This window comes from Polistes dominula, unplaced genomic scaffold (assembly GCF_049000335.1).
Source record: "Polistes dominula isolate Pdom_NZ unplaced genomic scaffold, Pdom_raw_medaka contig_77, whole genome shotgun sequence".
NCBI lineage: Eukaryota > Metazoa > Arthropoda > Insecta > Hymenoptera > Vespidae > Polistes > Polistes dominula.
The window spans coordinates 1,960,824-1,978,362 of NW_028301152.1; the positions used below are offsets into that span (position 1 = coordinate 1,960,824).

General features: G+C 24.0%; 1 protein-coding gene across 5 annotated transcripts in view; it reads right to left on the minus strand.

Annotated features, from left to right (window-relative positions):
* Positions 1–17,539, minus strand: part of LOC107064122 (uncharacterized) — a 90,008-nt gene that overhangs the window by 21,942 nt on the left and 50,527 nt on the right. For 3 of the 5 annotated variants that reach the window (XM_015316461.2, XM_089178125.1, XM_089178126.1), the window contains one exon: positions 3,282–3,308. The exons of the other annotated variants lie outside the window; for them this stretch is intronic. In XM_015316461.2, the coding sequence (XP_015171947.2) occupies positions 3,282–3,308 (27 nt within the window). The remainder of the gene's footprint in view (positions 1–3,281; positions 3,309–17,539) is intronic. 5 annotated transcript variants of the gene reach the window in all.

A 17,539-nucleotide genomic window follows, 5' to 3' on the forward strand; every position in this document is an offset into this window, starting at 1 on the left:
ATAATATATTTATGCAGATGCAAATATAGAAGTAACTGCTTCACGTGGATATCTTTTCTAGTTTATTTTTTAAAGTCATAAGAACAACTCATGTGCATATAAATGTTTTCATATATATATATAAATATGAATAAATAGTATGTATTATTCCTTACGTAAGCAGAAATCTATATATATATATATATATATATATATATATATATATATATATATATAAATATTTGGGTTTAAAACAATTGTACAATTATTAAACTAAAAATTTGTATGCTCTTTACGTTCTAGAAAATAATATTATATATATATATATATATATATATATATATATATATATATATATGTTATATTGTTTTATAATTTAGAAAAATTTTATAAATATATATATATATATTATTATTTATTATTTTATAATATTTATATTATTTATTATAATATTATAATTATATTATAATAATATATATTATTATATTATAGAATAATATTTATATTATTTTATTTGTAAATAAAAAAAATTAATTATATTATATATATATATATATATATATATATATATATAATTAAATTAATTAATTATTTATTTAAATTAATTATTATAATTATATTAAATTAATATTATTAATTAATTATTATTAAATATATATATTATATTATATGATATGTATTTTATATTGTAATTATATGATATGTATATATTTTATAACTGTTTATTATATGATATGTATTTTGTACTGTATTATATATATATATAGATATTCAATAATTTTTGAAAGATTATTGAAAAAAAAAAATAAAAATTATAAACTGTTTAAAAGGATCGAAATGATTCACATTTCATTCTATTTTATACAATAATTTGTAGAAAGTTATCATTTAACCGTATTAGTACGACACATGTATAATACATTGAATATGCTGATTAGTTAAGTATTATAGTTTGTATCGATGACGTACAATGATGGATGTTAAGAACAATAAATTATTTCAACGTTTAATTGACGGAACAAACAATGTTAACGTGTTTATTTATGATACGAATTATATCTATGGATTATATGTGTGCACTCATATTTACCATCTGTAATGTCATATAGCTTTGAAGTCATACTATTATACATGTTTTTTGAAGTTTCATTTCATTTTTTTTTTTTTTTTTTTTTGATAAAAAAGAAAAGAATTAATTATATATATATATTTTTTACAAGAGCTTCATGAGATATTGAAATTACCGATTTTTGCTGAATTTTAAATAATTCTTTAGTGTCCATTAGAACCATACACTGTACAAACAATAAGACCAAATATTAGCATTTTATTTGTATTATTAATATAATTTTCTAATTGATATTTATTTGTATAGTGTACGAAATAAAATATTGATAAAAAAAATTATATTTTATGATTTAATTTAAATGAACAATTTAATAATTCTTCTTCTTTTTATTTATTTTTTTACTCAAAATCAATTGTCATAATTATTGACATGTAAAATATATATGTATATATTATGAAGTTATGTATGTATGTATTCATATATATGAATCTATTATATAATATGTAAATGTATTATATATATGTATGTACGTATTTATTTATTATTTCTTATATTTTAAGAACAATTGGACTAACGTTCATTAGTTGTGTTTCGCGTTTGCCGAAATGTTAATAATTATTAAAAGTACAAAATAACCCCCAAAAACAACATATGTCACATTATCCCAATATTATTTGTCTATGTATTCGTCAAAATTACCGACAAATAACTTGTTGCTTACGTAAGAAGGAATTTACGTCACGATAATCCCAATCGTTTGTAGACTTTTATGCGCATTAAAAGAGATCGTATCATATTTTATCGTCTAATTAACTAATCAACCATACCTTACATTTTCTTTTTCTTGATATTTGACTAGATTTGTATAAGATTATTATACCAATGATCTAAATCAAACAATTGACATGAACAAGATTTTAATATTTATTACGACGTTATAATATAAATAATTGAGTAGTTGTGTGTGGAAATGAAAAAAAAAAGGAATACGAGTATTAAATAATTGATTTCTTTAATTTGAGATTAATTTGCATTAAACTAGATTTTATCATATTTTATCGCGTCTCATTAACAATCAACTATACATTTTTTTTTATATTTGACTACATTTGTATCGATAATTATAAAAAAAGATTTAAATCAAACAATTAACACATGGAATAAATTTTAATATTTATTACGTTATAATATCAATAATTGAGTTGAAGATTTTTGTTTTAATTTGAGATAAACTCATAACAAAAACAAAAACAAAACTAACAACTAAATGTTGCCTCTTAGTTGTTCCAAATTAAAAGAAACAAAAAAAAAAACCTACTCTCGTATTCCGTTTCCTTTTTTAGCCACAATAAATAAAATCTATTATTTTAGTTTTGTTTTTTTTATTTAGATCTTAGTCCTAATTACCGATACAAATTTATCTATTATCTATTTCAATTGACAGTACTTCCACATTTTTGTATTTTTTTTTTTTTTCTTAAACCTACAAAAAATACAAAAAGAAAAAGAAAAATAGGAAAAAGTAAATAGGCTCAAAGTAAACTTAGCAAAGGTTTAATTTTAGTTACTTGTTGAAATTCGCGAAGAACGTTTTTTTTTTTCTTTTAGACTCGAGATATATATATATATATATATATATATATATATATATATAAGAGGAGTAAAGAGATATAGAGATAAATAGATAAATACAGAGAGATAGAAAAGATAAAGTACCGATACACTTCGAATATCAAGGATTATAAATAAGTATGAATTATAAGAGGTATGTTCTCGATCGAACATTTTTGTGCCCACATTTCTGAGGATTTTATCAGCAATGGTCTGACGTTGTGGCTCGACTGTCAAGTATATTTTCGGCACATCGCAGCAAACCAACCAACCAACCAACCACCCACCCACCAATATAATACTCACGTACATATATATATATATATATATATATAGATATACATAACCGTTGTACCAGCTTATGATCGAGGTGTAAACTAATAGACTGTAAACGAGTCTGGTCACGAGGGCCCCCGTATATCGGTCTTTACGACACATGAAAATAGAGCTCCTGTCGAATCTCGAATAACCAAACCCCCACAAAGATCATCTTATTCGATCGTAAATGTCCGAACTTTTGGTTACATTATGAGTAGTGTATGCTATAGCCGCTTAATTTTAGGATTCTAATAACATATATATCGTTTCTATTGGACGGACAAAAGGATGCAATTTAACTTACCGACAGGCGACAATGATTCCAAGGAATCTGAAATGATAAAATAAAACGAATGAAGTTTTTCATTAATTCGTTAGATAATTAAAAGATTTTCATGATTAATAGATTTTTCTAAATTTTTAATTGGATCTATTGTAACGTTGGTAATGTAATTTTGACAAATCGTTTGTTTGTATTATATCTATTAGAAATGAGTCATATGTTGTATCAGATTGATCGAAATTATCTCTAGATGATTTGTAAACTTAATCTAAATCTTTCGAGGATATTTTTCATTTGAAAGGTTAGATTGTACGAAAATTAGCATAAATATAATGCGATTGATTTGTGAAATGATGGTAAATTTTATATATTTAGTTTGTTTTTTTCTGGACACTCTGTATATTACATTATATTATTATATATATATGTATTAGTAAAAAAAAGTTATGAGAATATTGCTGTGGCTGTGGCTCACAATCAGTCTGATACACACGTCTTTAAGTTAACGAATTACCTTATACCGCCATCTGTTAGAATCTTATCGAACTAACAGAGATAATCATGACTCTTTATTAATAAAATAATATTGCTATTAGAAATTGAGATATGAACTATCCTATCATTTAAGTTGAATAAAACTGCACACAGTGTGCAAAATTTAATTCAAATCGGTTCAATAGTTTAGGAATCCATTGCGGACAAACAACGTGACACGCAATTTATAAATTTATTAAGAAGAAAGAAGAAGAAGATTAGACATATTCTAAAAAATTTGAAAAAAAAATTCTTTTTATACAAGAAATTAATATTTAAACAATTTGATTAAATATCTATTTTTAATAGTAATTACATATTTGATAAACATATATAAAAAAAACATATGTATGTATCTAAGCACTGATTAAAGTCTTGCACGAGGCTACCTTTGTGCTTTCAACAACAAGGTTCACACGTGCGTCCGATACGAAGTTCGCCAAATGTAAATGAAAAAAAAAAAAAAACAAAAAGATAAAGAAAGAACAAAAACAAAAAAAAAAAATGGACAAATACTTTGTGTTTTGGCGAGAACGTTCAACGATTTTTCCGACAAAGGATACTTTGACGCCGTTGTTTATATCTAAAATACAAGTTCTCTTTTTCTTTCTCTTTCTATCTCTCTGTCTCTCTCTCTCTTTTCCTTATAATAAGATTTAAACTCTTATTCCACATGACAAATATTTCTTTTTTCTTTTCAAAATATTATTGTAAAATCATTTTATTGGATTAATGGCTACAAATCTTTAGGTTATTTTAATAATCAATTTTTATTCTGATCAAATCTTGTATACAGTCATATTTTGTAAGCTTTTATATTAATATTTGAACAAAAGTTTAATATTAAGTGCATTGAAAATGAATGAATGATCGATCTTTAATATTATTTTATTTCAAACTTTTTGATATATCTTCCATTCGCCATTTATGTATAATAAAATATTACTTAATTCTTTTCATTTTATTTTCTAGTCATGAAATTATTGAAAACTTCCTGTCTACGTATCATTTTATTCTTTAATGAAATTTATTTTATGCATTAGATAGAGTTAAAATGACGGTTTCAAATTTCCAAGGTTTAATTGGTTACATTTTTTTTACAAAAGTATTATATAATACTTATTGTTAGTAATTTTTGTTTTGTATGATTCTTTATTTTTTTTTTTTTTTTTTAATCTAAAATCTTCTACTCTTGTGGGATATCATTTTATTATTTAAATCAAATCAATTTTGTGGATTAATACAGAGTCCAAATACGACGATTTCAAATCTTCAAGATAAATAAGTCAAATGTTGTTGTTTAACCAAACGTTATTCATTCCAATTATTTTTTTTCTTTTTTTTTTTATCTTTAACGGTTCAAACAATTCATCCCACAAATCGTTCATTCGTACGATATTATTTTTAAATAATAAAAATCAACTCGTCTTACATTTCATATTATTCGAATAATTGCAAATTGTATTTTTCAAAATTTGTTTGTATTTATTAAATTGCAGTTTTCAATGTTTGTTCTTTCATGACTCAATGATATATATCGAAATCTTGTTATCTTTATTATTATATTTTATTATTTGTATTAAAAAAAAAAAAAAAATAATAGAAATTCTATTTTTATATATAAATTATTAAAAGTAAACGATGAAATGTTTTTTTTCTTTTAATTTTTTTCAGATTATACAGATTAAATTTATACAGATATGAGATGCATTAAGAAAATTCGAGAGAAGGATTTGCAAATGCATAGGAGAATTGCATCTGGGTTGCGTACACTTTAAGAAAAAGGGAGATAGAGAGTTTATGAGAGGGGATATAGGGGCAGGGGGGAATAGGGGAGACACAGTCTCGTGCGTCATGAGAGACGTGTCGCTACCCCAAATCTTTGGAGATACTATTTTTGAAACAGAGCTTGGCTTTGGCTGGTCTAATGTAAGCTTTAGCTGGCCGACAGTTAGTGTATACTATCAAGAGCCATCGACATCTCGATTTGTATCCTTTTCAATTACCAATCATTATTTTTCATCTTACTATTGTACTATATATACCAATTTTTAAACAATTATCTTAGAAAATATTTCAATTCGATATCATACAATTATATATATATATATATAAATGTAGATTATATTTTATTTAATATTATTATTATAATATAATAGTATACACAGTATTAGTATATATATTATGTCATATTATATTATATATATTATATCATATTATTATATTATTTATATTATATTATATAATATTATTATAAGAGTATTATAAGTAATTATAGTATAGTATTATATATATAAATATATATACTTATATATTATAATATATAATATTATATTATATATATTATATCATATTATTATATTATTTATATTATATTATATTATATTATACTATATTATATTGTATAATAGCATATTATATTATATTATTATAAGAGTATAATAAAGTATTTATAGTATAGTATTATATATATACTTACACATTATAATATATAATATTATATTATATTATATTATATTTTATTATATTATATTATATTATTATAAGAGTATAAGTATTTATAGTATAGTATTATATATATATACTTATATATTATAATATATAATATTATATTTTATATATATTATATTATATTATATTATTATAAGTATAATAAGAGTATTTATAGTATAGTATTATATATATACTTATATATTATAATATATAATATTATATTATATATATTATATCATATTATTATATTAATTATATTATATTATATTTTATTATATTATATTATTATAAGAGTATAATATATATATAAAAGTGTTTATAGTATAGTATTATACATATATATATCATATTATTATATTAATTATATTATATTATATTTTATTATATTATATTATTATAAGAGTATAATATATATAAAAGTGTTTATAGTATAGTATTATACATATATATATTTATACATTATAATATATAATATTATATTATATATATTATATATATAATATATATAATATAAGTATAATAAATGTTTATATTATATTATTAATACTTATATATTATTATATAAGTATTATAACTATATATATATATATAATATTTATTACTTAATTAAAAATAAACGATAATATATATTTGAGAATGATTGATGTCCTGGTAAAGGATATTTTGCTTCTTTTAAGGGTCAAACATTGATGGTTTCCATTTCATTCTCCTCTAATAAATTACTATAATTTGATAAGACAAGTTCGGTGTTGAAGTTAATCTTTTAAAGTTGTTTTTTTTTTTTTCATTTCAATCATCATCATCATCATCATTCAATCATCATTTCATTCAATCAATTCGCTTTAAAATGAAAATTGTATAATTAATTATTTATTCATGTAATACATTATTATAGATTTATATTTATTTAAATACTTTCAGTTGAAATTTATAAGTGAGTATCCTATATATATGTAAAGATCAATTTTCATGTTTTAATATAAATGATAAATAATTAAATTTATTTGTTATTCGTTACCAGCTGATCGTCATGGGGTATCCACATTGATGATAATTTTGTCAGAATATATTTATGAGAATTTGACAAGAAACTTGGTATTGGGAATAAATCGTTTGTTTTTTTTTGGTCTCTCAAACATATCAATAAATTCATATATTAATTATTATGTTATTAAAATTTTTTTGGAAATCTTCATTCAATTAATAAATCGTTGTTTTTTGGTCTCTCAAACACATATAAATTCATATATAATTATTATGTTATTAAAATTTTTGGGGAAATGTTCATTCAATTAATAAATCGTTTGTTTTTTGGTCTCTCAAACACATCAATAAATTCATATATTAATTATTATGTTATTAAAATTTTTTTGGAAATGTTCATTCAATTAATAAATCGTTTGTTTTTTGGTCTCTCAAACACATCAATAAATTCATATATTAATTATTATGTTATTAAAATTTTTTTGGAAATCTTCATTCAATTGATCAACTTTCAAGTTATTTATAATTACACTTGTAGATTATATATATATAGTATATAGAAATAATCCAAAGTATAGTTATTTGATGAAAAATTGAATTTTCCCTTAATGTATTACTATGATAACGATTTTACCTTGTGTCTAGAATTCTGATCGTGGCGAAAGAAACACCAGTTTGTCCGAGTGTGATCACTGATCACGCTATTACGTCAACAAAAAGCATGATTTCACGTCGTGATGGGATCATTCTTTTCTCAACCAAGAAGAGAAAAAAAAAGAAAGAAAGAGAGAGAGAGAGAGAGAAAGAGAAAGATTTCTAGGTTTTCTCAAGCTCTAAACAAGTAAGTACAATTCCTCGAAGCCTTTTTTTACGATCACTAACGATTGGGAATTTACCGTGGCTATCTAAAATGTCCCAGCTTAAGATTTGCGTTACAAAGTTCTTTACGTTCTTATCATTTTATAATACGATATTATTAAATAAATAGGTTAACGTTATAAATTGATCTTGGTCTTTTGTTTCTCTTTTTTTTTTTTTTTTTTTTTGTTAAGATAAATTAAACGACAAAATAAAAATGAAACATAGAAAAAAATAAAAAAGGTAAAAACAACGACAAGACATTGGTATTGATAATGTAACTAATTGATTTAGATTCTATTTGGTTATTAACACTAGATTGACGAACTGATGGTCTTTTGTTTCTTTTCTTTTCTTTTATTTTTTTTTGTTAAGATAAATCGAACGACAAAATTAAAATGAAACATAAAAAAAAAAAAAGGTAAAAACAACGAAAAGACATTGGTATTGATAATGTAACTAATTGATTTAGATTCTATTTGGTTATTAATCACTAGTTTTACGAACTGAGCCAATTTGACGACTCATTTCAAATTTTTTTTGATACATATATATATATAAAACTTAAATATTATATATTTTAAAATATACGTTGTTTTTTTTAATTACATAATAAAATATATTTAAATATTAATTACTATCCTCTATTCAATCCTTTATTTAAACAATGTTTGTAAGTCATTAAAAAAGATTGAACAAAACATTTCTTAAATCTAATGTTAACTTAAAACAATAACAAGATATATAAGAACACAATCAATGTAAAATAAAAAAATCCCCCCCCCCAACCCCCCAACCCCCCAACCCCCAAAAAATGTTGAATCAATCCGAAGTGTGGTTAATCAATGATAATCGGATTATGTATCGAAGTTCATAATTAATTTGAAAAATGAAAAATAATATATCTATCGATTCGAAAAATACAATAAATAATAATACGAGATAGAGAGAGAGATATATGATTATATAGATTATGTTATATAAAGTGATTTTACGATTAAGAGGAAAAGGTAAAAAAAAAAAATCAATAAAAAAAAAGAAAAAAATAGAACAAAATAATAGAAACATATACGTAGAAACGATATTAATTATTTTTAAGGCACGATGGTATTAAAAGTGTCCCAACTTTTTTGATACACCGTGTAATGCAAACCGATGGAACATTTTTAATCCCATCTCGAAATATTATTGCAATTTTGACAACACGTGCTCATAAATTTCTATTTCATCTTATTTATGCAAAGCAATTGGTTATTTACCCCTTTTTTTGTTTTTTTGTTTTTATGTTTTTACATTAATTACATTATAGGTAATAGCTCCTTTATTAATAAAAAAAAAAAAAATATATCAATTTAGTTGTATTGAAAATGTAATCAAATTTCTATGTCAACATAGGGATATTTTATTATTTGAAATTCTATGCTGTAAAGAATTAACTGATGTGAGATACATAGATGTAAAAGAGAGGATGAACTTTCAAGCGTATAACGGTCAAGATCACCGCTTACTGGATATCCTTGAATTTCACCGACATTATTTTTGCTTCGAGGAATTTTCAATATATATATATATATATATATGTTTTGCCATTTTATTTGCCATTTAAAAGATTCTTCTTTTTTTTTTTTTTTAGAAAAAATTACTATAATACTCACTTTGAAAATTGACTGAAGTTTTCGACTTTTTGTCTCCACAATGGTTTCCTGTTCAATTTCAAATGAAAATAATTTCAAGTAAGAGTGCATCAAGGAAATGAAAATTACTTTTTTTTTTTTTTCTCAAGAACGAAATGTGAGGAAGAGGAAATTTTAACAATCCTTTGTTGTCCTTTTCATTCTTTTTTTTTTTTACAAATGCTGTGTTGTAAGTAATTATTATTTAAATAAATCGATTTATTACTTTGAAACGAATTCGATAAATTCAATGAAAAATAGAACAAGTATTCTTTTATTTTATTTTATTTTTTTTTTTGAAAAAGTATTAACACTAGATATACCACCATTTACAGTCAAAATGACTGATGTATAAAAAAAAAAAAAAATGCTATTTAAGTCTTCCAGTTTTTATTTCATTTTTCAAAAATAACAAAACATGTTTAACAATAATCTAATTTTAATAGATAAATGGATTTATAAACATTTTTAAAAATAACAAAACGCTTAATTATTTACAAAAATCAAATGTTACATGATGTAGAAATTTGGAATTAAAATGGCGTCAAAATCGGTCTAAATGACTGGTCTGATATATCTAGTGTTAAAAGAAGAGATTTTTGTTTGATGTTAACAAATTTTCTTTGTTCATTATTTTTACAAATAATTCTTATTATAAGTAAGAAGTATATTATGACAAAAGAAAAAAAAAGTCAATAAATTTGTATCGATTCAAACGATATAGGTAAAAGGAAGTAAGCTTTATTGAATGAAAAAAAATAAAAAAAAAATAAAAAAAAAATAAAAAAAGACGAAGAGACAAAGAAGATTACGGTTTGAAAGAGTTAAACGTTAGAAGGATATAGGGATAAAATATCGAACGTGTGTTTCTATGTGTCGATAGAAGAATTTGAAAATTTTTCCATTAATCTTCGATGAACATACGGAAGTATCGTAGTACACAGAAGAAAGGTGACGTAGCATAGTGACCGTTAGATGGATCGATTCGATTAAAAATAGATTTTCCCAGGTTCGCGTTAGAGTACGGGTTTTATTCGATGGAAAAAGCATTGAAAAATGACGTCTCAGATTTTCTATATTTTGCAAATATTGACGTTGTAAAAGTGACGTAAATGACAATGACGTGTTAAAAATATATATATATATACGTATATTAGAAGTCCTTCACATGATTAGGAATGTTAATATTTTCAATGAAACTTTCATGCGTATGTGTGTGTGTGTGTAACTTTGTGTGTTGTACACTGTACGTAATTCATATTGAAAGAAACATAAAACAAAAGATCGTTAAATAATGTTTATATTCGTAATAAAATTGTAATCATTTCATATCTAACATGATAAAAATTAGTATTATCGTGATACATAGTACATCTACATATGTTCTTTTTCTAGTAGCACAAAATATTGACAAATATTGAATACATGTGTATTTAATATTAACCATTTGACCTACACGCTAACTTCACAATGGCGGCGCCTTGCGCTACGTTTTAACTAGGGACCCTATAGGAGGGACGCGCGCCATGTACATTGCTAGGCTGAAAATGTGGGGGGGACAGCTTCCGTTTCATCGCGCAGCCATGTTTATCTTTAGTATGTATTAAACGGCTGTGGTTAGTTCAAGTTTGGAATACACTTATAGTTTTTATTGTGATATTTATATTTAATTGTTTTGCTTTTTTTAGTAGTTTTCTATAAGTGTAAGTTTAATTTACTCATTTAATAATTACAATTATAAATGTACAAACCTAACCTATAACTTATCGTTTGAATCATTCGCGCGCAATTACGTGATTACACGAGTTCCTGTCCCCCAGCAATGTACATGGCGCGTCCCTCCTATAGGGTCCCTAATCTCTAGCACTTGAATACGCTATCTGGTGGTTAAATTCAAAATTAGAGTAGATAGGTCGAATTGCTACACCACACCTCTGCCAGAGATCCTAATATTAATAATATTATACAAACTCCTTACGCTTTAACCAACGCTACAGTGTCCCATTCTCACAATTCGCTTCGCTTCGAAGCGCCTCGGTAAAACCAAGATTTTGACATGTTTAAAATTTTTTTTTGCTTCGAGACCAAGTGCATATTGTTTATAGATATCTACAGTACACTTTAAGCTAAAAAAAAAATGGATTTTTTTGAAAATTTTAGACTGGTGTTAACTCTCAAGCAGCGATTCAGCGTGTTGGTAGGACATATAGAATACGTCACTTTCAGTTTTGGGACAGAAACATCATGACGTAGGGTTTACGTCATAATAGGTCAAATGGTTAAAAAGACATTGAATTTCTTTTTAATATTAAATACACATGTATTCAATATTTTTCAATATTTTGTGCTACTAGGGTTAGTTACAATATTTTTTTGAAATGAATACATCTTTAGAATTAGGGTGATCTGAAAATCGTGAAACGGAAGAACGTGAAACCGATGAAACATAAATAATTAATTAATTAATAAAATTCAATATATAATTTAATTCTATATATAAAAATTCAGTGTCACAATATGTTTGTCCCCTAATAATTCCAAAACTACTCAACTTATTTTAATGAAATTTGCTTTTATTTCACGTGATTTTGTCCAACTTAACACATAGCACAATTTTTATCTATATTTTATGTATTTTTTTATTATTAATTTAAAGATTTTTATTTAGAGTTATGTTATCTAGGTTCTGTAACGTTCTTTCAATAGATGGCGTTGTATTACAATTCAATTATTTCGAAGCTTGATTTTCTTTGAAGGTTTCACTTCTACCGTGTGTGATCTGTTTTGTTATTTTTTCAAAATTCAATTAATAAATAAAATCTTAACAAATCGTCGAAAAAAACAAAAAACGAAAAATGTATCTTTTCATCTTTGCATTTTTCTATCTGCGCATTGGTAAATTCGCGAGTAGGTAACACGCGTATGTTAACTAAATTTAGATAATATTGAATTTACTGTTTGGATCGGTTCCATAATATTTCAAAGCGTCTGTCTGCTATTCGGAATAATAAAACGTTTATAATTAGAAAAAAATCTTGTCTCCTGCTAGTCTGTCTCTTACGAGGACAATTTTTCGCGAATTCGAATGTGTGATACATTTTTCTTTATTTATTTATTTTTTTCTTTAATGTATATGTATACATATACATTTTATTTCAATTATTATAAATAATATTTTCGTATGTGATCAAATAAATTGCTCATTTTTTCACATGACTTGGTAATGTTTTCCATGATTCTGTTAAATCAACACGAATAATGAATTATCAATCAATGAATTGTCATTAATTGAAAATTCATTGATGAATTATTATTTTAATTTCAATAAAAAATATTTTGTTCATTAATGCATTTAATATTCAACGTATTACTAATAGTTAAACGATCGTTTTTTTTTTAAACATTTCATTCAAAATTTTCCATTCGTTTATATTTCTTTTCGTTCATTTTACAAGTAAAAATATTGAAATTGTTTTTATAATCGTGTTCTTTTCTTTTTTCTTTTTTTTTTACGTTTTATCCTATGTTTAAATTAACGATTAGTAGTTACATTCAATCGGCAAAAATACGACCTTCTTTATTCGTAATCGTCAAAAGACCGATTATGTTAAAAATGGGTAGACAAAAATACTGTTTTATCTTTTTATCTTGTTTATGCATGCATAAATATATAAATATACATTTTTATAACGATAAACATTGGTAAAAAAGAATTCTCAAAAATATGACAAACAATTTCTGGGAATATAGGATATAATGTATCGTTTTTAAAAAAGGTATCTCTCTCGTACAAATGTAATATAAGATTTGTACAGAATTTTTACAAAAACTTGTCTTTTGTTTTCTTTTAACTTTAAATGACCCTCTCTCTCTCTCCCGTATTTTATTTAAATGTAAAACTTTAACAAAATTGGTTGTTTTATATTCTTTTATTTATTTCAAGTTAAACCGAATGATATACATATCAAAATTGTGTTGTCAAGTTATATTAATAAATAACGACCCAGTATATAATAAATGCATGTGTACATATTTAAAAAAAAAAAATAAAAAAATAAAAAACACGTGCATTGAAAGAATAAAAGTTTCGTATTTCGTGCAATGTTAATTCACAGACGTAGAAACGCGTCACAGTAATATTTTCTTTAAAGTGCTAGGAAAGGACACGACACGAGTAATTGCCATTTAAGCCGAGTAATTATTAAACGCCTGTGAACTGACTTGTTGAATGCGAAATCGCTTTTTTTTTTCGTGATAAAGAAACGGAAAGAATAAAAAAAAAAAAAAAGAACAAGAAATAACAAAGATTTGAAAAAACGTTCGATGATCGTTACGAATAAAAGATCAAATATATGGGATGGTGAAAAATCGTTATTTAAAAAATACATACATACGTCTTTTAACGTGTCATTTTGCCTAAATATTTTGCGATGGGAAACAGAGAGTTGTAGAAAGAGAAAGATAAAACAAATGGAAAAAAGAGAGAGAGAGAGATAGAGAGAAAATAGGATGAGAAGCATATGGCGCGTGTCGTCCATTGTATGCCATTGGCTGGCACAGTGTAAAAGTCACGTGTTCGTTTGCTATACTTTACGTACTGGGCTAAGAAGCAGCTGGCGGTAAACTAATGTTGATTGTCATATAAGAGAAGAGGTTAACCGTTGATTGAACTATGCCGGTTTATGTTGATATCAGAAAATGATAAGAAAATACAGATGCTTATATTCTAGGACAATTTTCATTTGAGGTTACCAACCTAATTGATCATTTCAATTGTTTATTCTTTATATCGTTTAATATTATTTTATGAACGTTCGAGAGAAAGTTAACGTTATTTTATATTGATATAAGAAGAAAAAAAAAAATATATATATATATATATATATAATTTTGTTTTGGTATTAAAATTTATCTTATCTTAATTATCACTTGTTGACTTTTTTATTTCAATTATTTTATAATGTATGAATATTTTAAATATTTATTTTTATATTGGTAATATATATATATATATATAGTATATGTATTTGTAATATAAATCACTGTGTGACATTTAATAACGATTTATATTTATTATCAACGGTAGAAAATAATGAAATTGTTATATGAACATTATTATTTAGATCTACAGTGGATATTATTTACTACATATGATAAATTACCAATAATGGAACATGATTTCTACATTATCGACGATAGGTGTATTACCGATATTGAGTATGTCATTGATTTTATTAACGTTACCGACATTACCGACGTTACCGACGGTACTGACACGAATGATTGAGTTACCACAACTATCATCTCTTATTAGTTCTTTGTATCTCCTATTCAAAAATGTATCAATTCTTCATAAAAGAAAATTATTTAGATTTAAATTTAAAATATAAAATAAGAACAAATGAAACAAAACAAAAAATATAAATGTTTCATTTTTATCAAGAATTTTATCGTATACTTTCGATTAATAGAAATTATTCTTAACAGTTTACTGTAAACTCGTTGTTGTTGTTGTTGTTGTTGTTGTTGTTAATTTTCTCTTTCTTAGAGAAAATATATTTCTAATACGTATTAGGCTAATTTCTTAAAGGAAATAATGAAGACAATGCGAGTGATTTCATCTCCGAATGAAACAACGTAACTAACATAACTACACTTACATCATACCATTATCTCGAACATAATCAATCCGATTAACGCTGATGTGAAACGCAGTATATTATAAGGATGTAGCGAATATACGAATGATATAAGAGACATGTGAAAAACTGTAACATACAAATTATTGACGAAGGATCAATGCATCCTTATTTCTTTACAATTCGATTACAACTGAAAAGTAACACGGAAGACGCGCTCAAAGAATTTCGAAGTAAATAGAGAAGATGGCAATATCCTTTTGATAATAACAGAAAAAGAAAGAGAGAAAGAGAAAGAGAAAGAGAGAGAGTGATTTCTCTTTTCGATATAGTTATTCAAAAAAACATCTTCAATAAAAAGATTTTAATGAAACGTATATTGAAAAAGTAACGATCATGTTCTCCAAAAAAGAAAAAAATAATTATTTCTTCGTCTACTTTACTTTTTTTACACCGATGTTCCTTATGTAACTGCAATAGTATACAATAAAAAAAAAAAAAAGAAATAAAAAAATAAAAGTAAAATGATAATTCTACCGAGACTAACATAAATTATATTGAATTACCGTTGGAATGTTTGTGCACCGATTTAAAAATATATATATATATATATATATATATATATATATATATATATATATATATAGGATATTACAAAAAAATCAATTATTTTTTTTTTACAAGTGCCACAGAAAAATGGGTTGCTAGACATCTTAAAAAAAATTCTCACCAAATATGAGCTCTTAATTTTAATAGGAAAATCCTCCGCATCGCAGTTTTTTATTATTTTTTTTTTTTTTCAGTCTAATAGATTAAAATTCATACCTCATTATTTATTGATTGTACAGAAAAATGTTGTAGACAAATTTTGTAGGAAATTTAATGCTCTACAAAAAAAGATATCTTATATATTTTTTCCGTAAACCTCACCATTTTTGAATGATATTGAAGATTTAAGTTTGATTATTTTAAAAACAAATTTCATTTTTTTTTTTTTTTTTTTTTTTTTTTTTTTTAATGAATTTTATAACTCGACAATAAATGACTATTAAAAAGTGCGCGATACAAATTTTTGTAGATAATTAATTGCTCTATAAAAATGGTGTCTTATGTTTTGGTGATTAAATTAAGCGTTCAAAAGATATTCAGAGATGGAAATCAGTACACATGAAAGTTTGATGATGATTTGATATATCTAATCAATTTGTATTATTAATAAATAAAAATTTAATATTTAATTCAACGAGAAGATGATAAAAAAAAAACATTAATACGTAAATACAATTTTCTAATGTAATTAGAAATTAGAATGAATTTTTTACGACAATCTCATATATATATATATATACAACAAAAGAAGCACAAACGTTGATAATGAGAAGAAGCATTTTGTATGATTTAAAATGAAAAAGGAAATATTAAATAAAAAAATAAAAAAATTAACAAAAAAAAATAAATAAAAAGCAAGAGAAAGAAGATAAATCTTTGCTTTGGGTAATGAAACGTGTCTATCGTTGGATTACGGGTATTAATGTTCCAGCATCAATTGCCGTTCACTTAGAACTGGACCAGTTGACCCTGTACCAAATGTATACATTGTAAGAGTAGTAGTCGTTTGTACTTTTTCGCTCGTGCACTCTCCTACTCAAACAAACAAACAAACAACACTTAATTTTATTATTCTTATCCTCTATTCCTTCTTTACTCTTTCTTTTTATTTGTTGTTGTTCTTTTTCTATAATTTCTTACTCTGAATTTATATATATATATATATTAACACTAGATATATCAGACCAGTCATTTTGACTGATTTTGACGCCATTTTAATTCAAAATGTCTACTTCATGTAACATTTGATTTTCTGTAAATAATTAAACGTTTTGTTATTTAAACAGTTAAATTAACGTTCGACGACTATATCCGTCATGGAGATCATGACAAAATCTTGTGTTAATACGTCAATATTCGTCATGCGCAAATGTTTCTTACAATTTCACGTTTCAATTGTAATTTTTGTCGAAAATTAAATTATCATCGTAAATTTTAATATGTTTCAAATGTTTAGAGGTCAAAAAAAAAAGAAAAGAAAAAAAAGTCA